The sequence below is a fragment of the Equus quagga genome, chromosome 13 (genome assembly GCF_021613505.1).
Source record: "Equus quagga isolate Etosha38 chromosome 13, UCLA_HA_Equagga_1.0, whole genome shotgun sequence".
Lineage (NCBI taxonomy): Eukaryota > Metazoa > Chordata > Mammalia > Perissodactyla > Equidae > Equus > Equus quagga.
This window is the reverse complement of record NC_060279.1, coordinates 8,523,063-8,539,610: the sequence shown is the minus strand read 5'-3', so window position 1 is coordinate 8,539,610 and position 16,548 is coordinate 8,523,063. Positions and strand designations below refer to the sequence as shown.

Below are 16,548 nucleotides of genomic sequence, written 5' to 3'. Positions count from 1 at the left end.
TCATTTTAGAAAACAGGTTTAAGAAAAACTTAGTCATTAGGGTTAAAAACAATGAAAAACTGGGGCCGGCCTCATGGCCGAGTGGTTAAGTTCACACGCTCTGCTTCGGTGGCCCAGGGTTTTGCGAATTCAGACCCTGGGTGCAGACCTAGCACCACACATCAGGCCATGCTAAGGCGGTATCCCACATGCCACAACTAGAAGGACCCACAACTAAAATAAACAACTATGAACTGGGGGGTTTTGGGGAGAAGAAAGAAAAATAAATAAATAATTTATTTAAAAAGAAAAAGAAGAAACTAAAGTCTAAAGACAATCATCATAATGATTTTTTAAAGGCACCTATACTTACCCATTATTATTCAACTTAAAAAAGCAAAAATACATACATAGTAGTTACCTGTTTGAAAGCCACTTACCATAGTCCTCATCAAATAGTTCTTGGCGTTCTGACTGATACTGGGAATCAGCAATCTCTTCGTATTCTTCCACCATGCTAGTGCCAAATACCCTATTAACAACAATTTTATTAAAGACTTTCAAAACAAAACAGAGTTCCTACGACTCACCTCTTCACAATAAATGACAAAATACAGTAACTTTGGTCATATTTTGAGGGCCATTAGCTTTTCGACTCCAAAATAATGACTGCTCCTTACACTGAAGTCATACACTTTTCCATTAAAATGTAAAATTAATCTATTTAAGGCATTTAAAAATATAATGACCAAGTACTGATTTCAGTTAAAATGTTTACATATATTATCATGACAGCAAAATAGCAAGCAAACTAAACCAAACACATAAAATGATGATTATTTTTTCTCAGAGGAAATTTTGGCATTTTTCTAAAATGTATTCAAGAGCAAGAAAGGCTTAACAGCTTACATTTCTATGGTATACATAAATTTCATATAATGGAAAATTATTTCTTCACTTTAAACAAACTGGGATTTTTGTGTATCACTTTTTTTAAACCCACTCAGTAGATGTATTTTGTTCTATATTACCTTATAAGACTTAATGGACAAAAGTGCTCTGATCCAAAATGTGATATCAACTCCACCTAAAGAATAAAATGACATGAAATGGGAAGCCAGCACCATGCATGTGAGATTATCTAACAATATATTCAGTTTTTTTCATTACAACATTTATAAAAATAAAGTCCTATTTCCCCCAAAATCAATACTTGTAAAGTTCTGCTTTTTTGCCATGCAGTAACATGCCACGCCCTGTTATTTAATATTGCAAAAGAGAAGGTTGCTAACCTTTATGTACTTGATGAACATCTGAAGCAAGAGAAAGGAAAAGAAAAAGAAATCAGTTCCAAAGTCTGGATAACATGCCATAAGCAACATTTAATATTCGTAAATCATATTGCATAATTAGAGAAAGCAATGTACTGTGATGGATAACATTGTAGTACTCTTAATTCTTTGCAGACATCAAAGCAATGATTTAATTTTTACCATCACAACTAAAAAGTATAGTCTAATTGTAATAAAATAACTTTTTGGTTAAGTTAAATAACCTAAAACTCAATTGCTGCTGTTTTGTTTATCTGTTAGATAAGAAAGCATTCTAAAAGTAATTAATAAACAGTATCTAGAGACAACTTGCGCATTATATAACTTTAAATATTATTGAGATGTATCACGTTTATATCTATATATGAATTTATATATTGATATATGTGGACATACCCATGTACATACATACTGATGAAAAGATTAGCTAGCATAATATAAAATGGTATTTATTCTTGTATAACACTGTATACAAATTGTTTTAGGGAAAGCATGAGTTTTTGGTATGCTATGTTATTTCAAGTATAACTCAGAGAACTAGAAGCTGGATATTAATCCACTTTTAAAATACAAACTATTAAAAAGTAGTTTGTAGATTTGGGTTTAGTTCTTTTGGGGACAAGGAATACCCAGGTCAACCTGTATAACATTTATTACTATAACATAAGAATCAGAAGTAATTAGTTTTTGCTTTTAGACTTAATCCTACCAAAAAGGGCTTTTTAGAAAATTAATTGTCAAAATGCTCTAGTCTCTCACCATAAAAGGGAAAAGGTACAGAGGTTTATATGGCATTTTTTTATGCCACCAATAAAATGTTCTTCCATTATTAACAAAGTGGATGCTATAAAGAATGATCCTTGAAACTATTTTGTAACATGTGAGTTGTCTTATTTGTAAAATTAAATGCAATTGTATCACCTGCCAAATAATTTTTAACAATTGTTTCCTATAACTATCCTATATAAAAAGGTTATTAAAACAATTGTTTCAGGGGTCACTTTGAAAGGAACTAAAAATGTACCTTCATTTTTCTGAACATCGTTGAATCATTAACTGAGAATATCAATTGCATTTTAAAAATAGAATTTAGCATGTTTATACTGAGACTAGGAATACTACAAGTTTACCCATTCATAGAAGCCAATTTAACACATGCTTAAAAAAGACACAGACAGTAAAATCCCAGAAGACAACTAGATAAGTTGTAAGTTCTCACATGTGAAGAAGAAAAGACAGAAGTTAGAGCTGCTGTCATTCCAAAGTTCATATTATTAATGCAGCAGTACTTTAAGCTGTGGCTATTATTTTAAAGAAAACAAGGAGGGGAGGAGAGGAATAGGAAATTCCCATATTTTGTCTAAATCCAATTCAAGAGTAACAATTCTACTTGATTTATCAGTGGAGGAAGCAGCAGAAACACTGAAAATAAATGTCTAAAAGTTTACTTTATTTGAAATTGGTATTTTTTTAATTGAATATACAAAGAAATGGCAAAATCTATAATAATGACAAATAATTGGACACTAAGATTGAAATGATCTTAGAATCAGGTTCTAATCAACACGTTAAGAAATCAGACTTACTTCAAAGACTTCAGTGACTAACAATGATTTGGGTTTTGAAATAGAGAGAAATATAACATTATGAACATTTTATATAAAGACTCAAAAAATTAAGAGTTATAATGTGGAATTTCATCAGAGCCACAAATATCAAAAAACTGGCCTCGGTTTCTAGTTAAGCAGAAGGGAATGTACTGATATTTATAATATTAATAAATAATAATTTGCCTCATAAAATAATATATCCAAGCAAGAATTGTTTTACTAAATTGTATACTGCAGTAAATTTCCTCTTAATTTTTCTGATTTCTGAACAGGTATGGTGAGGTATAAAGGATGAATAACACGATAACACGTGTATTTTCATTACAGAAGACAGTCCTGTATTTATTAACATTACCTTCACATATTTTGCATACATCTGCTCATCTAAAGGGAAACTCTGGACATTCCTCTCATCTCTCCCGTGAAAAGTACCCAGCTTAATCCACTTATTTGTAGGGTATCTAGAAAACATAAAATATATTCTTTTAAAAAAATCATAAAACATATATTGAGAGGTTCCATCTCATGTGCAAAATATATCCAGTGTATCTTTTTTTCTTCTCCAGGTGAACACACTGCCATAACATAGTTTAAATCTGAGTTAAACATTGAGTTGAAGAAATACATTTTCTTTTCCAATTAAAACTAACAGGTTTCTCTTTGCAAGGAAAGAATATCTTGAAAAAATCACACCATTGTCAAATGCAACGGAAAACAGGAGAAGACAAAAGTAGGAGCAAGACGTCTTCCTGGGGTTTGAGAGGGCTTCCTAGCAAACTGGAGGGTTTAAGACAGAAAGTAGCAAGAGATTGTTTTGGAAGAAGAAGGTACTACTCTTCACGTACTGACAAGTGTCTGATGATAGAAAGTACAAATAAAACTACTGGTGGAAAGGAAAACAGAAAAATCTCTCTAACATCATATTTAAATTTCACAGATCTTACAGAGCTACTCCCCCTTTAAAAGGGAATCTAAAAAAAGAAAACCTAAATATTATTTTTGTTTACTACAGCATTTAAGAATTCCTCAAGTAATGAATGCTCTATCACATTAAAAAAAATACACTTCACTTGTCAGATCTGGATATGTCCATTGACATATTACAGCTTAGAGAAAAGGAAGTGATCTGAGAAGCTTAGTGGAAGAAAATGGAATTCTCAAGAGGTCTTGAAAACTAATTTCAGAAACTATACACATGAAATGCTAAGTGTGGAGTGGGGGAAGAAACACCTGGAAAACCTTTAAGGATCAATGATAGAAGAATGGTTAAATAAATAACAGAATCCTACACGGCATATCGTGAGCACTCAAAAAGTACTTATGGGGGCTGGGCCCGTGGCCTGGTGGTTAAGATCAGTGCACTCTGCTGTGGCAGCCCAGGTTTCACTCCCAGGCACCGACCTACATCACTTGTCAGTGGCCATGTTGTCACAGCGATCCACATACAAAATAGAGGAAGACTGGCACAGGTGTTAGCTCAGGGCGAATCTTCCTCAGCAAAAGAAAAATGTATTTATGGAATGAATAAACACCTCCACTGAGGGGGAAATATTAAGTACTCATTTAAAATATGTGTTTAAAAGACAACAGGATATTCTCAGGATGTAAGCCATAAAAATTGAATATTTTTGGTAAGATTAGTAAATAAATATAGAAAAGGCTGAAAGGAATATATTAAAATGCTAATAATAGTTATCTTTGGTTGATAGGACTATGGTTCTTTACCAAATTCCTTACAATGTATGTTTATTCCTTTTATAATCACACACCCACATAACACAGTTTTAAAATACACTTTAACAAAAATATAGCTCACGATACAAAATGAATGTTTGTTTTTTACGTGTGTTTGTTTTGAATGACTCTCAGAAGAAATATTTGGAAGCAACAGAGCACAGTAACTAAAAGTAAGGACTTTAACGCCATACAGATCTAGGTTTGACTCCTGGTTCTCCAAATCACAAGTCACGCGACTGGGCAAGCTAGCTAACTGCTCTGTCTCCTCACTCTAAAGTAATAATACAATATGGTTGTTAGAAACACTATATAAGCTAATGAAAGTAAACTGATTAACAAGTGTCTAATTAGAGTAGTAGTATTAGTGTTCTTACAAATTGATACATTCAAATGAAAAAGAAAATGATTAAAGTCTTAAAAAGTGACTCAATTTTAAATTTTTATTCTGGAGATCCAACATAAACTCGTAGAAATCAGCTTTAGAATTTACCTGTCACTGATAGAAACCAGAAAGTCTTTAGGAGTAGAAGAAAATAATTCATAATTTGCAATATCAAGTTGTTTTACTTGAATTGGTTCACAAAGTTCAATAACAAACCTTCAAAAAGAACACAAGACAATTATTTAGATAAACCAACCAAAATAACAGTTCACATTAAACATGACATTAATGGTTTGTATGAACTAGATTTCCATTAAGTGACTCATTAAAAAAGGAAGGAGGAGGATTTTCGACCTTAGTTACCCATAACGGAAAGATGACCAAGATATTTTTAAGCCAAAACTTAATTCAAGGTGAAAAATAGTGTGTATAACATACTAACTTCTGTGAAAAGCAAGAGATAAATTAGAATCCATATTTGTATTTGCATAAAGAAATCTAAAACTTTAACACTGAATAGGAAGACAGATGACAGACATTAGAAGGACATTTCTCACTCTAACTCCTCTACCCTTTTTAAATACCTTTTTGTATTTGAACCATGTGAATGTATTACTTATTTTTTAAATTACATACTTAATTTAATTTAGGATTCATATCTGCCCACAGGCTCAAATGATTTAGAGTTGAGTTCCAAACTTAGAACATGTCTTATGATGCAAGGTTAGAAACACTGTCTTCAAAATAAGGAATAAGATGAGATTGCCTACTATCACTATTTCTACTCACAATTTTCTCAAGGATCTAACCAGCATGTGATGACAAAAAAAGTAAAATATAATAAAAAGGATTAAAAATTTTTTAAAAGGAAAAAAACAGAGAGAGAATCTATAATTTTCTACACAGAAATCCCAAAGGAATTTAGAAATAACAAGAGAATATAAGAAGGTAGCTAGATATAAGACCCATATATAAAAACAACTGTGTATCTGTAACAACAAATGTAATTTTTTAGAGATATTTACAATAGCAACAAAAAATAGCTGGCTACAAACATTTAACAAAAGATATACAATACTTTTATAAAAATTTTTAAAAATAATAATAACCTCATTGAAAGACATTAAAAACAACTTAAAGAAATACAGACCCTATCTACAGATAAGAAACTCAGTATCTGACAGTCATCTAAAGATTCAATAGAATTCCAAACAAAATCCAACACGACATTTGGGGAATTCAACAGGATAAATCTAAGATACATAAAAAAAAGCAGAAGCAAAAGAATAGCCAAGTTAGTCCTTAAGAATATGGTACAAAAACTTGCCCTACGAGATATTAAGATGTATAAAGCTAAAGAAAATGTGGTGTTACCGCAAGTAATGATAAACTGACCAATGGAACAGAACAGAGTCCAGAAAGAAACTTATGCATACAAGGGAACTTTATGATAAAGGCAGACTGTAAACCAGAGGGAAAAATGTGAAATATTGAATAAATGATTATCTCAACAGAAAAATGGGGAGGGGAGAATGAATCCCTCCTAAACATCATATAAAAAACAATTCCACTGGGATTCAAAAAAGAACTAAATGTGAAACACAAAACTTTTAAACTCTGGAGAAAAGGTGAGATACTATCTTTTTTTAATATCAGAGAGATGTGACTTAAAAAATCCAAAATTATAAGACAGATAAATTCAACCCCATTAAAATTAAGTTTCTATTCATCAAAAGACCCTATTAAGAAATTAAAAGGACAATTCACAAGCTGTAAAAACTATGTACAACATATATAACTTATATATCCCATACAGAGTTAAGATAAGCTGTTACATTGTATCCATTCTGTAAGGTAAACTGCTAAATCACATTCAGACTTTTACTAGACAAGTAAGAAAAAAACAAATATACCAAGAGAAACCATGGGAAAAGACAAGCATTTCAGAGGAGAGGAACAAGTGGTAAACATTAAATTATGCTCAATCTCATAAGTGATCAGGGATTGACACCTCTCTAGGATGTAAGATTCACAGCAGCAGTGATCTCAGTCTATTTTTTAATGTTACTCCAGTGCCAGCAGCATCACATAATACGTGCTGAGTAAACACTGAATGAATGAATGAACGAACGGACAGACTAACAAAAGAATAGGAAGACTCAAAATCCTATATTGTAAATTCTCCTGAAATTCATCTAGAGATTCAATACAATTCCAACAAAAATGCCAGCATGAATTTTTTTGTAGACCTTGACAAAATGATTCTAAAATTTCAAAAGAAAAAACAAAGGGACAAGAACAGTGAAGACACTTATGACAAAGATGAGGTATATAAACTTATTCTACCAGATATTAAGACTTACAAAGCTACAGTGAGACTGTGCGGTCTTGATATACCTTAGGTGGGGTAACCCACTTAAATCTGGTGAAGTGAGTTAAAATTGCTCTGACGTTCTTTAATTATACAGTGAAGAGACACACATATAAATGAGCAAAAAGTAAAAGACACAGTAAACACACGTATACAACTACATGCTGCTGGGCAGAAATGTTAAAACACAAATGGACAGCTATGATCACTTATTCTGCAAACCAGAATAAAGCAAAATGATTGTTTCAGAAACTTCATTCTAGCATGTCTTTGCTCAAAATACAAAATTTTGCAGCATAAAAAAAGGAGTTTAAAAAAAAGGACTATAAAAGCTTTTACAAATAAAAACAAAAACTCAAAAATAACATTTTGATTATGATCTCAGACAATCATTTTCCTCACATTCAATTTACAGACCAAAAGGCAAGAGGAAAAATTAAGTTTTTTAAATTATCCCCTAATACTCTTAAATAGTTTTAGTGTTAATTTTCAAATTGAATCTAAATGTACATATTACCAAAAGGGGTGAAGGCCAAGAGTAGAAAAGAATAAGCATTATCTTCCATTAAACTAAAATAATAATAATTTTATATATACATACACATACATATTTTTTTTTTTAGTAAATCAACATGATGGTGATTTACCTCAGTTCTTTTTTTTTTTTGAGGAAGATTAGCCCTGAGCTAACTACTGCCAATCCTCCTCTTTTTGCTGAGGAAGACATGCCCATCTTCCTCTACTTTATACGTGGGACACCTACCAAAGCATGGCTTTTGCCAAGCAGTGCCATGTCTGCACCTGGGATCCAAACCGGTGAACCCCGGGCCGCCGAGAAGCAGAATGTGCGCACTTAACTGCTGCGCCACCAGGCTGGGCCTCCTACCTTAATTCTCTTTTAAACAGAGGCTTTTAAGCAATGAAATCAATCTAATAAAACTTCGGTATACCAAAGCATTATTTCCCGCCCATAAATCTGTTCCTTTGCCTATATTCTTAGTTAATGGCAGAATCATAGATCTAAGAAGTAAAGTCAAAATCCTGGTAGATTTCCTCCATGCTTCTCTCTTGTTCATATCCAATTACTAACCAAGAGCTGTCAAGTTATCTGCTATAAACAACTTTCAGATAAATCCCTCCCTCATCTGTATCCAAATTGCCAATGCCTTAAAGTCCTCATTTCTCACCTGAGCTATGACAACAGGTTCCTAGCTGGTTTCCCTGCTTTCAAATACACTCTGCTGTAGGCCACCCTTTGAGGACAAGCCTCTTAAAATTCCAGTGGGATAATGTCACTTCCATACTTAAAGGCTACCCCCCTCCTTGGCCTTTAGATAAACTTCAAAAAATTCTAAGCTGGGTATACACAGCATCGGATGGCCTGGTTACCGCTAAACTAACTCTCCTGTCCCATCTTCCTCAATTACTCTAATTTTATCTTTATTCTTGTTATGACTAAAATAACTTTTTCAGGCTGCTTCTACTTATAGTTGCCCAGAACTATGTTCCTTTTAGCATTGTCCCCTTATTCTTACAGTTCCTGAATCTCTCTGTCTCCCTCAATGCCACTTCCTATGAATCCTTCAAGACTCAGCTCAGAAATTACCTCTTCCAGGAAGCCCTCTCTCACTCTCTCTCGTAGTCCCATATCATCTGCTCCTATAAAACCTTTTCAGCAGTACTTTTTACACTATTTCATAATAGTTTGGCTAGATCTGTCCTTGCTTTTTTTCACTTTCTTAAAAGGAAAAACATTTTGTCTTCAGTTTTGCATCTTAGGATGTAAGTACAGTACCAGCACCAATCAATCATAAATGCTTATTAAGTGATTAGATGAACAAATCAATCTAACCCTTACATAAAAGTTTAACACAATATCTACATACACAAAATGTGCTTTATTAAATTTTATATTACTTACCAAATTTTAGTGCTGCAAGGATTTAACATATAAAGATCCATATTTTCTATAAGAATAGCAGATGTGCTCTGTTTTAAAAAGGGGGGAGGGAATAAATTACTTAAGGAAAAAATGTCTATTTCAATTCTTAAGCTTTCTAGAATTTCTATATTTTTAGATATTAAAATACACTTAATACTCTGAAAAACTCATTTGGCTAAAATTTACCAGTTATGGTTATAGCATTGTTAGCTTTATAACAAAACATTTAAAATTAAATTTCTGTTAACATAAAAAATGATTTTCTATTAACTATTTCCTTTTTAAAATTTCACACAGGTTTTAAAAGTTAAAAAACAGGGTGTATGACCTTCAGTAGGTAAATGAATACATAAAACCGTGGTACATCCAGACAACAGAATATTATTCAGTGCTAAAAACAAATGAACTATCAAGCCATGAAAAGATAGGAGGGAAACTTGAATATTACTAAGTGAAAGAAGCCATCTGAAAAGTATGATTTCAACTATATGACATTTTAGAAAAGCCAAAACTATGGAAACAGTAAAAAGTAGTTGCCAGGTGTTGCAGGGAGGGAGGGATGAATAGGCAGAACATAAAGGAGTTTTAGGGTGGTGAAAATAGTCTGTATGATACCATAATAATGAATTCCATGGGTTTGGACATCATTATACATTTGTCCAAACCCATAGAACACACGCGTGAACTCTAATGTAAACTATGGACTTTGGGTGATAATGTGTCGATGTAAGTTCATCAGTCGTAATAAATGTACCACTCTGGTGGAGGATATATTGATAAAGGAGGAAGCTATGCAAGTGTGAGGGCAGGGAGATATGGGACATCTCTGGACCTTCTTCTGAATTTGCTGGGAACCTAAAACTGCTCTAAAAGAATAAAGCCTTTAAGAGAAAAAAAGAAAAGAACAAGGTGCAATGTATTAACCAATATAAGAAAGAATTCACACAAGAAAATGTTTTTAAAAGCATAATCTTGCATAGTTCCCAGCAAACCACTGCCTATATTTAATAAAGTCACTGGTTTCCTATATACATAGAAGAATTTCATACTTAAGTACCTTGGCTTCTGGATTAGCTGCCAAAATTTTGGCACCACATTCTACTGAGGCATAATTATTTCGATTTTTCTGGACCTTTTTTGTGGCATGTAGACCTCCATTAGAAGATGGATGCATTGACTGACCTGCAGATAAACCATATTATAAACATATATAGATGATAATTATGATTGAAAATATCCCAGCAACACAATGATCTCAAAAGTAACAGGCTGCCACCTAGAGAAGAACCAGTTTTAATGCTTAAGAAAATATTTAAAAAATCCATTAAGAAATTCAAAATGCTTATCTCAATAGCTTTAAAATATCCCTAACAAACAAATTAACTACAAAAATCCACATTACTTGAATTACGTCTAAGTAATATAACTCACAAAATGAAGCTTATCCATAAGAATCACAGCTTTTAAAATATAAAACATATATTTTATTCCATTGAGTCTGAATGTTATCCTTCTATCTCTAACCCCAATATTAAGAATTCTTAACTCTGAGAATTACTCTACAAAAGCAAACAGACGGTGTAATACTTTAGCTCAACTCTATTTAAAGTCTTATGACTCAGAACTTTCCATGCTTCAGTTTTCCTCTTATAAATCGTGATGAAAATCACTGCTCTGCCTTCATCTTATCCTCATATTCTAAGTTACAAGAACGGATTTGAATAACATTAAAACTATGTATACACAGGTAAGTTACATATGGTTAATCAACAGCATCTTGGTAAGCTTCACCTTTAAAAAGTTTTCAAAAGTTTTATTTTATTTTATCAATTAAATAAAGAGAACAGCATATTTAAACCAGTCCCTTCAAAAAAGAAAAAAATTACAGTGCCTCCTTACTTTTTTCTTTTTCTACTTCCATAACTTTCTTCTTCCATTCATCAAATGTTGGTATATCTTCTGGGTCTTTGGGACTTGTTACAGATGTAGGGTCAATTTCCCCTGGTTTTGTATAATCAGAACTCTAAAAGGAACAAATAGATTTCAACTTTCAAAGAATACAGAGAAAAGAGATTAATAAATTACAAAAGTAAAATACAAAAGTAAATAAACTGTTTCTACCAAACTAAAGTTGAATTTTATAATGAATGATATATAGTATATTGAAAAAATGAAAAACATAAAGAGAAAAGTTTTGGTTTACTAAAAGTTGAGTTTCTTTTGAAAGAATTAAAATCTTCTATCTTAAGCACCACAGGATGTATTCCCTCACATGTTAGCAATATAAGCACGGGTTGTAGAAAACCCTATATTATATCCTAGGCAAACAGTTACTCACACATAAACTGTACAAAATTAATAGATAGTATAGTTGTAGTGCATCCACCTTAAAATGTAAGTTAAAATAACATATATACATTAAAGCAAGTGAATTGATTTTAGACATAATATATTGTATCTACAAAATCCTTAATAGAAATTACCATTTACATAAAAATGTTAAGGTGGATTTAAAAACTTAAATGTGATGGCTGGCCCGGTGGCACAGTGGTTAAGTTTGCATGTTCCACTTTGACAGCCCAGGGTTCAGTGGTTCGGATCCTGGGTGCAGACATGTCACCGCTTGTTAAGCCATGCTGTGGCAGGCGTCCCACATACAAAGTAGAGGAAAACAGGCATGGATGTTAGCTTAGGGCCAGTCTTCCTCAGTTAAAAAAAAAAAATCTAAATGTGAAAAACAAAGCTTTAAAGAAAATATGTATAGGAAAATGTCTTTATGATTCAGGCTATAAAAGGATTTAACAACATGAAAAAAGCATAAATCATTAAAAAAAAAGGTGATATATTTGGCTGGATTAAAATTTAAAAATTATATATATCAAAAGACCATAAACTATATGGTACAATAAGCCACAGACTGAAAAAAAGTAGTATTTGCAACACATTCAGCCAACAAAGGATTATTACCAACTATAAAGACTTCCTACAAATCACTAAGGGAAGAGGGGGAGAGGGACAATAAATTCAGCAAAGACAAAATACAAGATGTTCAATTCCAGTAATAATCAGAGAATGCAAATAAAAATCAGAGATACCAAATAAAGTAAATCATTCTGATAGAGGTTAAAGTGTGACAGTCTGTCACCAAGTGTGGCGTGTCTGTTGGGCCATGGGACATCTATTAGACTGCTGCAGCAAGTTTAAAATTTAGCGATATTAAGTAAAGGTGTGCGTACCCTATGACCCAATAACTCCACTCCTATGTATAAATATCAGTGAAAACACACCTAAGACAATATGCATAAGAATGCTTATTGCAGCATTGTTTGTAACACAAAAACATTAGAAATCTAAATATCCATTAACTGAAAAATAAATTGTGGTAGAGTTGAATACAACAGTGAAAACAATGAGTAGACAAATCTCGAAAACAATGTTGAGTAAAATGATACTTAAGGCAAGAATGATACCATTCTATGTTATTCCAAAATATGAAAAATAATAGTATATATTGTTTATAGTAATGCGTATTTAGAAAAAGTTTAAAAACATGCTCTAAAATTTTTTTTAAAAACACTAATTCAAGATAGTGGTTATATCTGAAGAGGAGAGAAAACTGGGGAAGGGTATACAATTCAATCTATAATTTTTTCCTTAGGCTTAATAAACTATGCAAGGATGTTCATTCCATTACTTAATTATGTTTGTCTTCCTAAAATAATGTATAACGTGGTGCACTGAGAAGTGCAGAAAATCTATTTAGACAGCTCACGCTGGTAAACAGCACAAGTCTCATACGGTATATATTTGGATCTTAGGGCATGTTTTTGAGTATTAATACTAATGCTAATTTAGTGCATTAGTGTAATAGTAATACACTAATACAAATACCCAAAATCTCCCCTTATGGAAGACTTAGCAAATTGGTTCCCATACAACCCCCACGTTGGAGTGTTTTGCAGAACAAGTTAACTTACTAAATAAACTATGTGGTTATTGAAAATAGATTAAAGAGCTAGTATTAACATTAATTTAATTTAAAAATTAAATGATAAAAATCTAGTTTGAATATAGTGAGAAAATAAACAAGAAATATATATTTACAAAAATTAACCTAGCTGAGATACTCAAGAGTAAAGCCCAAAATACTAAAAGAAATGCAACCAAAAGTAAGAACATACACACACTTTGAGTCGCATGGAAAGCAATCACTATCAGCTCTTAGCGATAACGAACTAAACAATACAATAGAATCACTTTGTAATGCACTGTCTGTGAGCGTAGTAAACAGTGTCTTGCATATCCTTAAAGGAACAGGCACAGCACAAGATCTACCGGCATCAGAAAACAAACTCGCTCCTGCTCACACAAACTTAACTGGGCAAAATTATCCTGAACTGGATAATACACGAAAGTACTAGATACTTTGTAATATATTCATTATCCGAAAATTTTTCTGAGATATTAATTTATTTAGGAGGTAATTAATTCAGTTAAAAATTCCACCTTTCTACCTGTGAGCAGACTCACAAACCATTTAAGTCTCTTAGTTAATGAAGAGCAGTCTCAGTCTGCTAATGGTTAATGAGAACAAGTGAATCTAGGACAAAACCAGCTGCCACGCTTGAATCTTACATTTGATACTTAAATAGTTCCAAAGAAGACATTTTTATACCGTGTGCCTAATTGTATTTATGACTGTAGTATTTGGTTTCATTGGGAAAACTAGGTCCTTCAGAAAGATGTTGGACTATGAAATGCTGAGCTCCTATATTTACAAGAAACATCATAGAAAAAGCTGGTTCAGTGACAGTAAAAGGCTCCAGAATGAAGTTTTGCTAGGTGTGAGTATAGATTCACCGAAAATACATGAAAGAGAAGGTGAAAAACAGAAGACCCAAATTAAAAACGACAAATGTGGATGTGGTACTTGGTACTTTGAACTTCTCTCTGAATCCACGTTTTATTTTTGTTAAGTTCATGGAGTAGCTTTCATCTCTTTCACTTAGTTATTTCTTACCTGAAGGGAGCCTACACTTCTCTGTCAACATTTCTTCAGGAAATTCTGTACTGGCCTCTACATGAAGTCAAAGTAGAATTCAGAAGGAGAAAAGAAAGTAAAACTGCTACACTGGGATAAGCCCTACCTTTATTGTAAGAATCATATTCTTCAATATAAGCTGGTCTAAGTGTATTTTGCACACAAATAATAAAAGGCAAAATGTCCCTTTAAAATAATTCTGGTTGAAGAGCCTAAATTTAACCTTGCATTACTGAGATAAACTTACATTCTGAAGATACTTAAATGTAATGATCACAGCTGCTTCTATATAGCTCCCTAAGAAATTGCTTAAATAAGGACTTTATGTATCTGGTATCAAATAGTTGATAGCGGCAGAAAACCATTTAATTATATATAACCAAAGAGAGTTCATATTGGAACAACTTTATGTATAAACAGTACACTGGTAACAGTACCATGAAGTAACCACTTGCTCTCAGGGAGCACAGCTCACCTCAGTTCCACATTCGTCATTACCTACTTAATCCCTGATTTTATGGCAAATAGGGTTAGCAAATTACAAGATTACTAATAACAAAACTGCAGTGTATCATAAAGTAGGAGATATTGCAAGTTATATACCCACCTCATTTTTTAAATTATCTGAAGCATTCAACGCAGATTTTGGATCACCATTACTCTGATCACTTGCTGAAACTTTTGATTCAAATTCTGATTTTGTTATCTTTCCTTTGCCATGCGAAGATGACACATTTTCTATATGCTGGCCAACAAGGCTATTTGAAATGAAAAGACATAGTAAATAAACAAATTTTAGCAGAATAACAAGTTTATACAATCTAAACTGTTATAATTATCACGTGCAAAGTAAATCAAGAAAGGAGCACAAAGGGATCAGCTTTCTCTCAATCATAAAGTAGAATTAAGCCTGCACCAAAGTCCATTCAAACATGACACTGTTGTTATTACAGAATCATACAAGGGGCAAATAACTGTTCACACCCACCTTTCAGGTGGATTGACAAAGGCTGGCTGGTCAACTGGAGCATTGGCCTCAAGGGTCTCACCAACATCACAATCAGTTTCAGATTGCTCAGTTTCACGTGGCTTGGCTATAGGAATAGTACCAGATTTTTCTATTTCACTAAAAATAGAAACAAAAAAGACAATCTGGCAATTTAATAGACATAATGTAGCAAAGTTAAAAATTATATTAGTGATTTGCAAAACATGAGCCAGAGAAGAATGCTTTACAGTTCTGCAGACTGTTTTCAAGAATTCACTTATTTTAAATCGTGTAAAGTGAACTGTTTACTCTTGCTCTGTTAGTGCCCCTGGCCTTTAAATAGCTAATTACCAAATTTTAAAACAAAATATTTCAGGTTAATATTCAGTCTTGTCAAAAATAAGATTTTTAAATTATTTATTCTAAATGCATCTTACTCTAACATTTCACTTCTGTTAGTATATTCTACCAATGTTAAGAGTTGTTGCCCACAGTATCAAAAAAATTATCTCAAAACATTTCACTAAAGCTCTTAAGGCACTTTTAGAATTTAACAAACATATACCTAATATTTCTTCCCTACTTCACTTCTATTTCATTAAGTAGTCACGTTAGATATAATGGGAAAAAAAATGTACCATTCAGATGTGTAGTATCTAGCCTTAAACTCCTTCTGGAATAGTTATTTAAAAATTTTAAATACTATCATTATTTCTAAGCATGTCTTCTGATCCCCTGTCCCTTACTGGGACAAACTCCTAAATGGTAACTATAACATCTTTGTGTACAACTCCTTCAACCTGGTCCCTTACATTCCTTTTTTTTTAAAGATTGGCACCTGCGCTAACATCTGTTGCCAATCTTTCTTTTTTTCTTCTTCTCTCCAAAGCCCCCCAGTAATAGTTGTATATTCTAGTTGTGAGAGCCTCTGGTTGTGCCACATGGGACGCCACCTCAACATGGCCTGATGAGCGGGGCCACGTCTGTGCCCAGGATCCAAACCAGTGAAACCTTGGGCAGCTGAAGTGGAGCACGCGAACTTCACCACTCGGCCACACGGCCAGCCCCTCCCTTATATTCTTGAGGAGAATACATGTTTAAAAAGTGCTATGGGAGCCAGCTTGGTGACACAGCGGTCAGGCTCATGGGCTTCACTTCACCGGCCTG

At 32.9% G+C, this 16,548-nt stretch overlaps 1 protein-coding gene across 4 annotated transcripts in view; it reads right to left on the bottom strand.

Moving 5' to 3' along the window:
* Window positions 1-16,548, bottom strand: part of SUCO (SUN domain containing ossification factor) — an 84,939-nt gene that overhangs the window by 33,687 nt on the left and 34,704 nt on the right. For 3 of the 4 annotated variants that reach the window (XM_046681884.1, XM_046681883.1, XM_046681885.1), the window contains 10 exons: window positions 15,382-15,519; window positions 15,001-15,151; window positions 11,252-11,375; window positions 10,410-10,534; window positions 9,332-9,399; window positions 5,148-5,255; window positions 3,276-3,381; window positions 1,272-1,292; window positions 1,011-1,066; window positions 420-511 (listed from right to left, as the gene is read on the bottom strand). In XM_046681884.1, the coding sequence (XP_046537840.1) occupies window positions 420-511; window positions 1,011-1,066; window positions 1,272-1,292; window positions 3,276-3,381; window positions 5,148-5,255; window positions 9,332-9,399; window positions 10,410-10,534; window positions 11,252-11,375; window positions 15,001-15,151; window positions 15,382-15,519 (989 nt within the window). The remainder of the gene's footprint in view (window positions 1-419; window positions 512-1,010; window positions 1,067-1,271; window positions 1,293-3,275; window positions 3,382-5,147; window positions 5,256-9,331; window positions 9,400-10,409; window positions 10,535-11,251; window positions 11,376-15,000; window positions 15,152-15,381; window positions 15,520-16,548) is intronic. The other variant, XM_046681882.1, reaches the window with a different exon arrangement.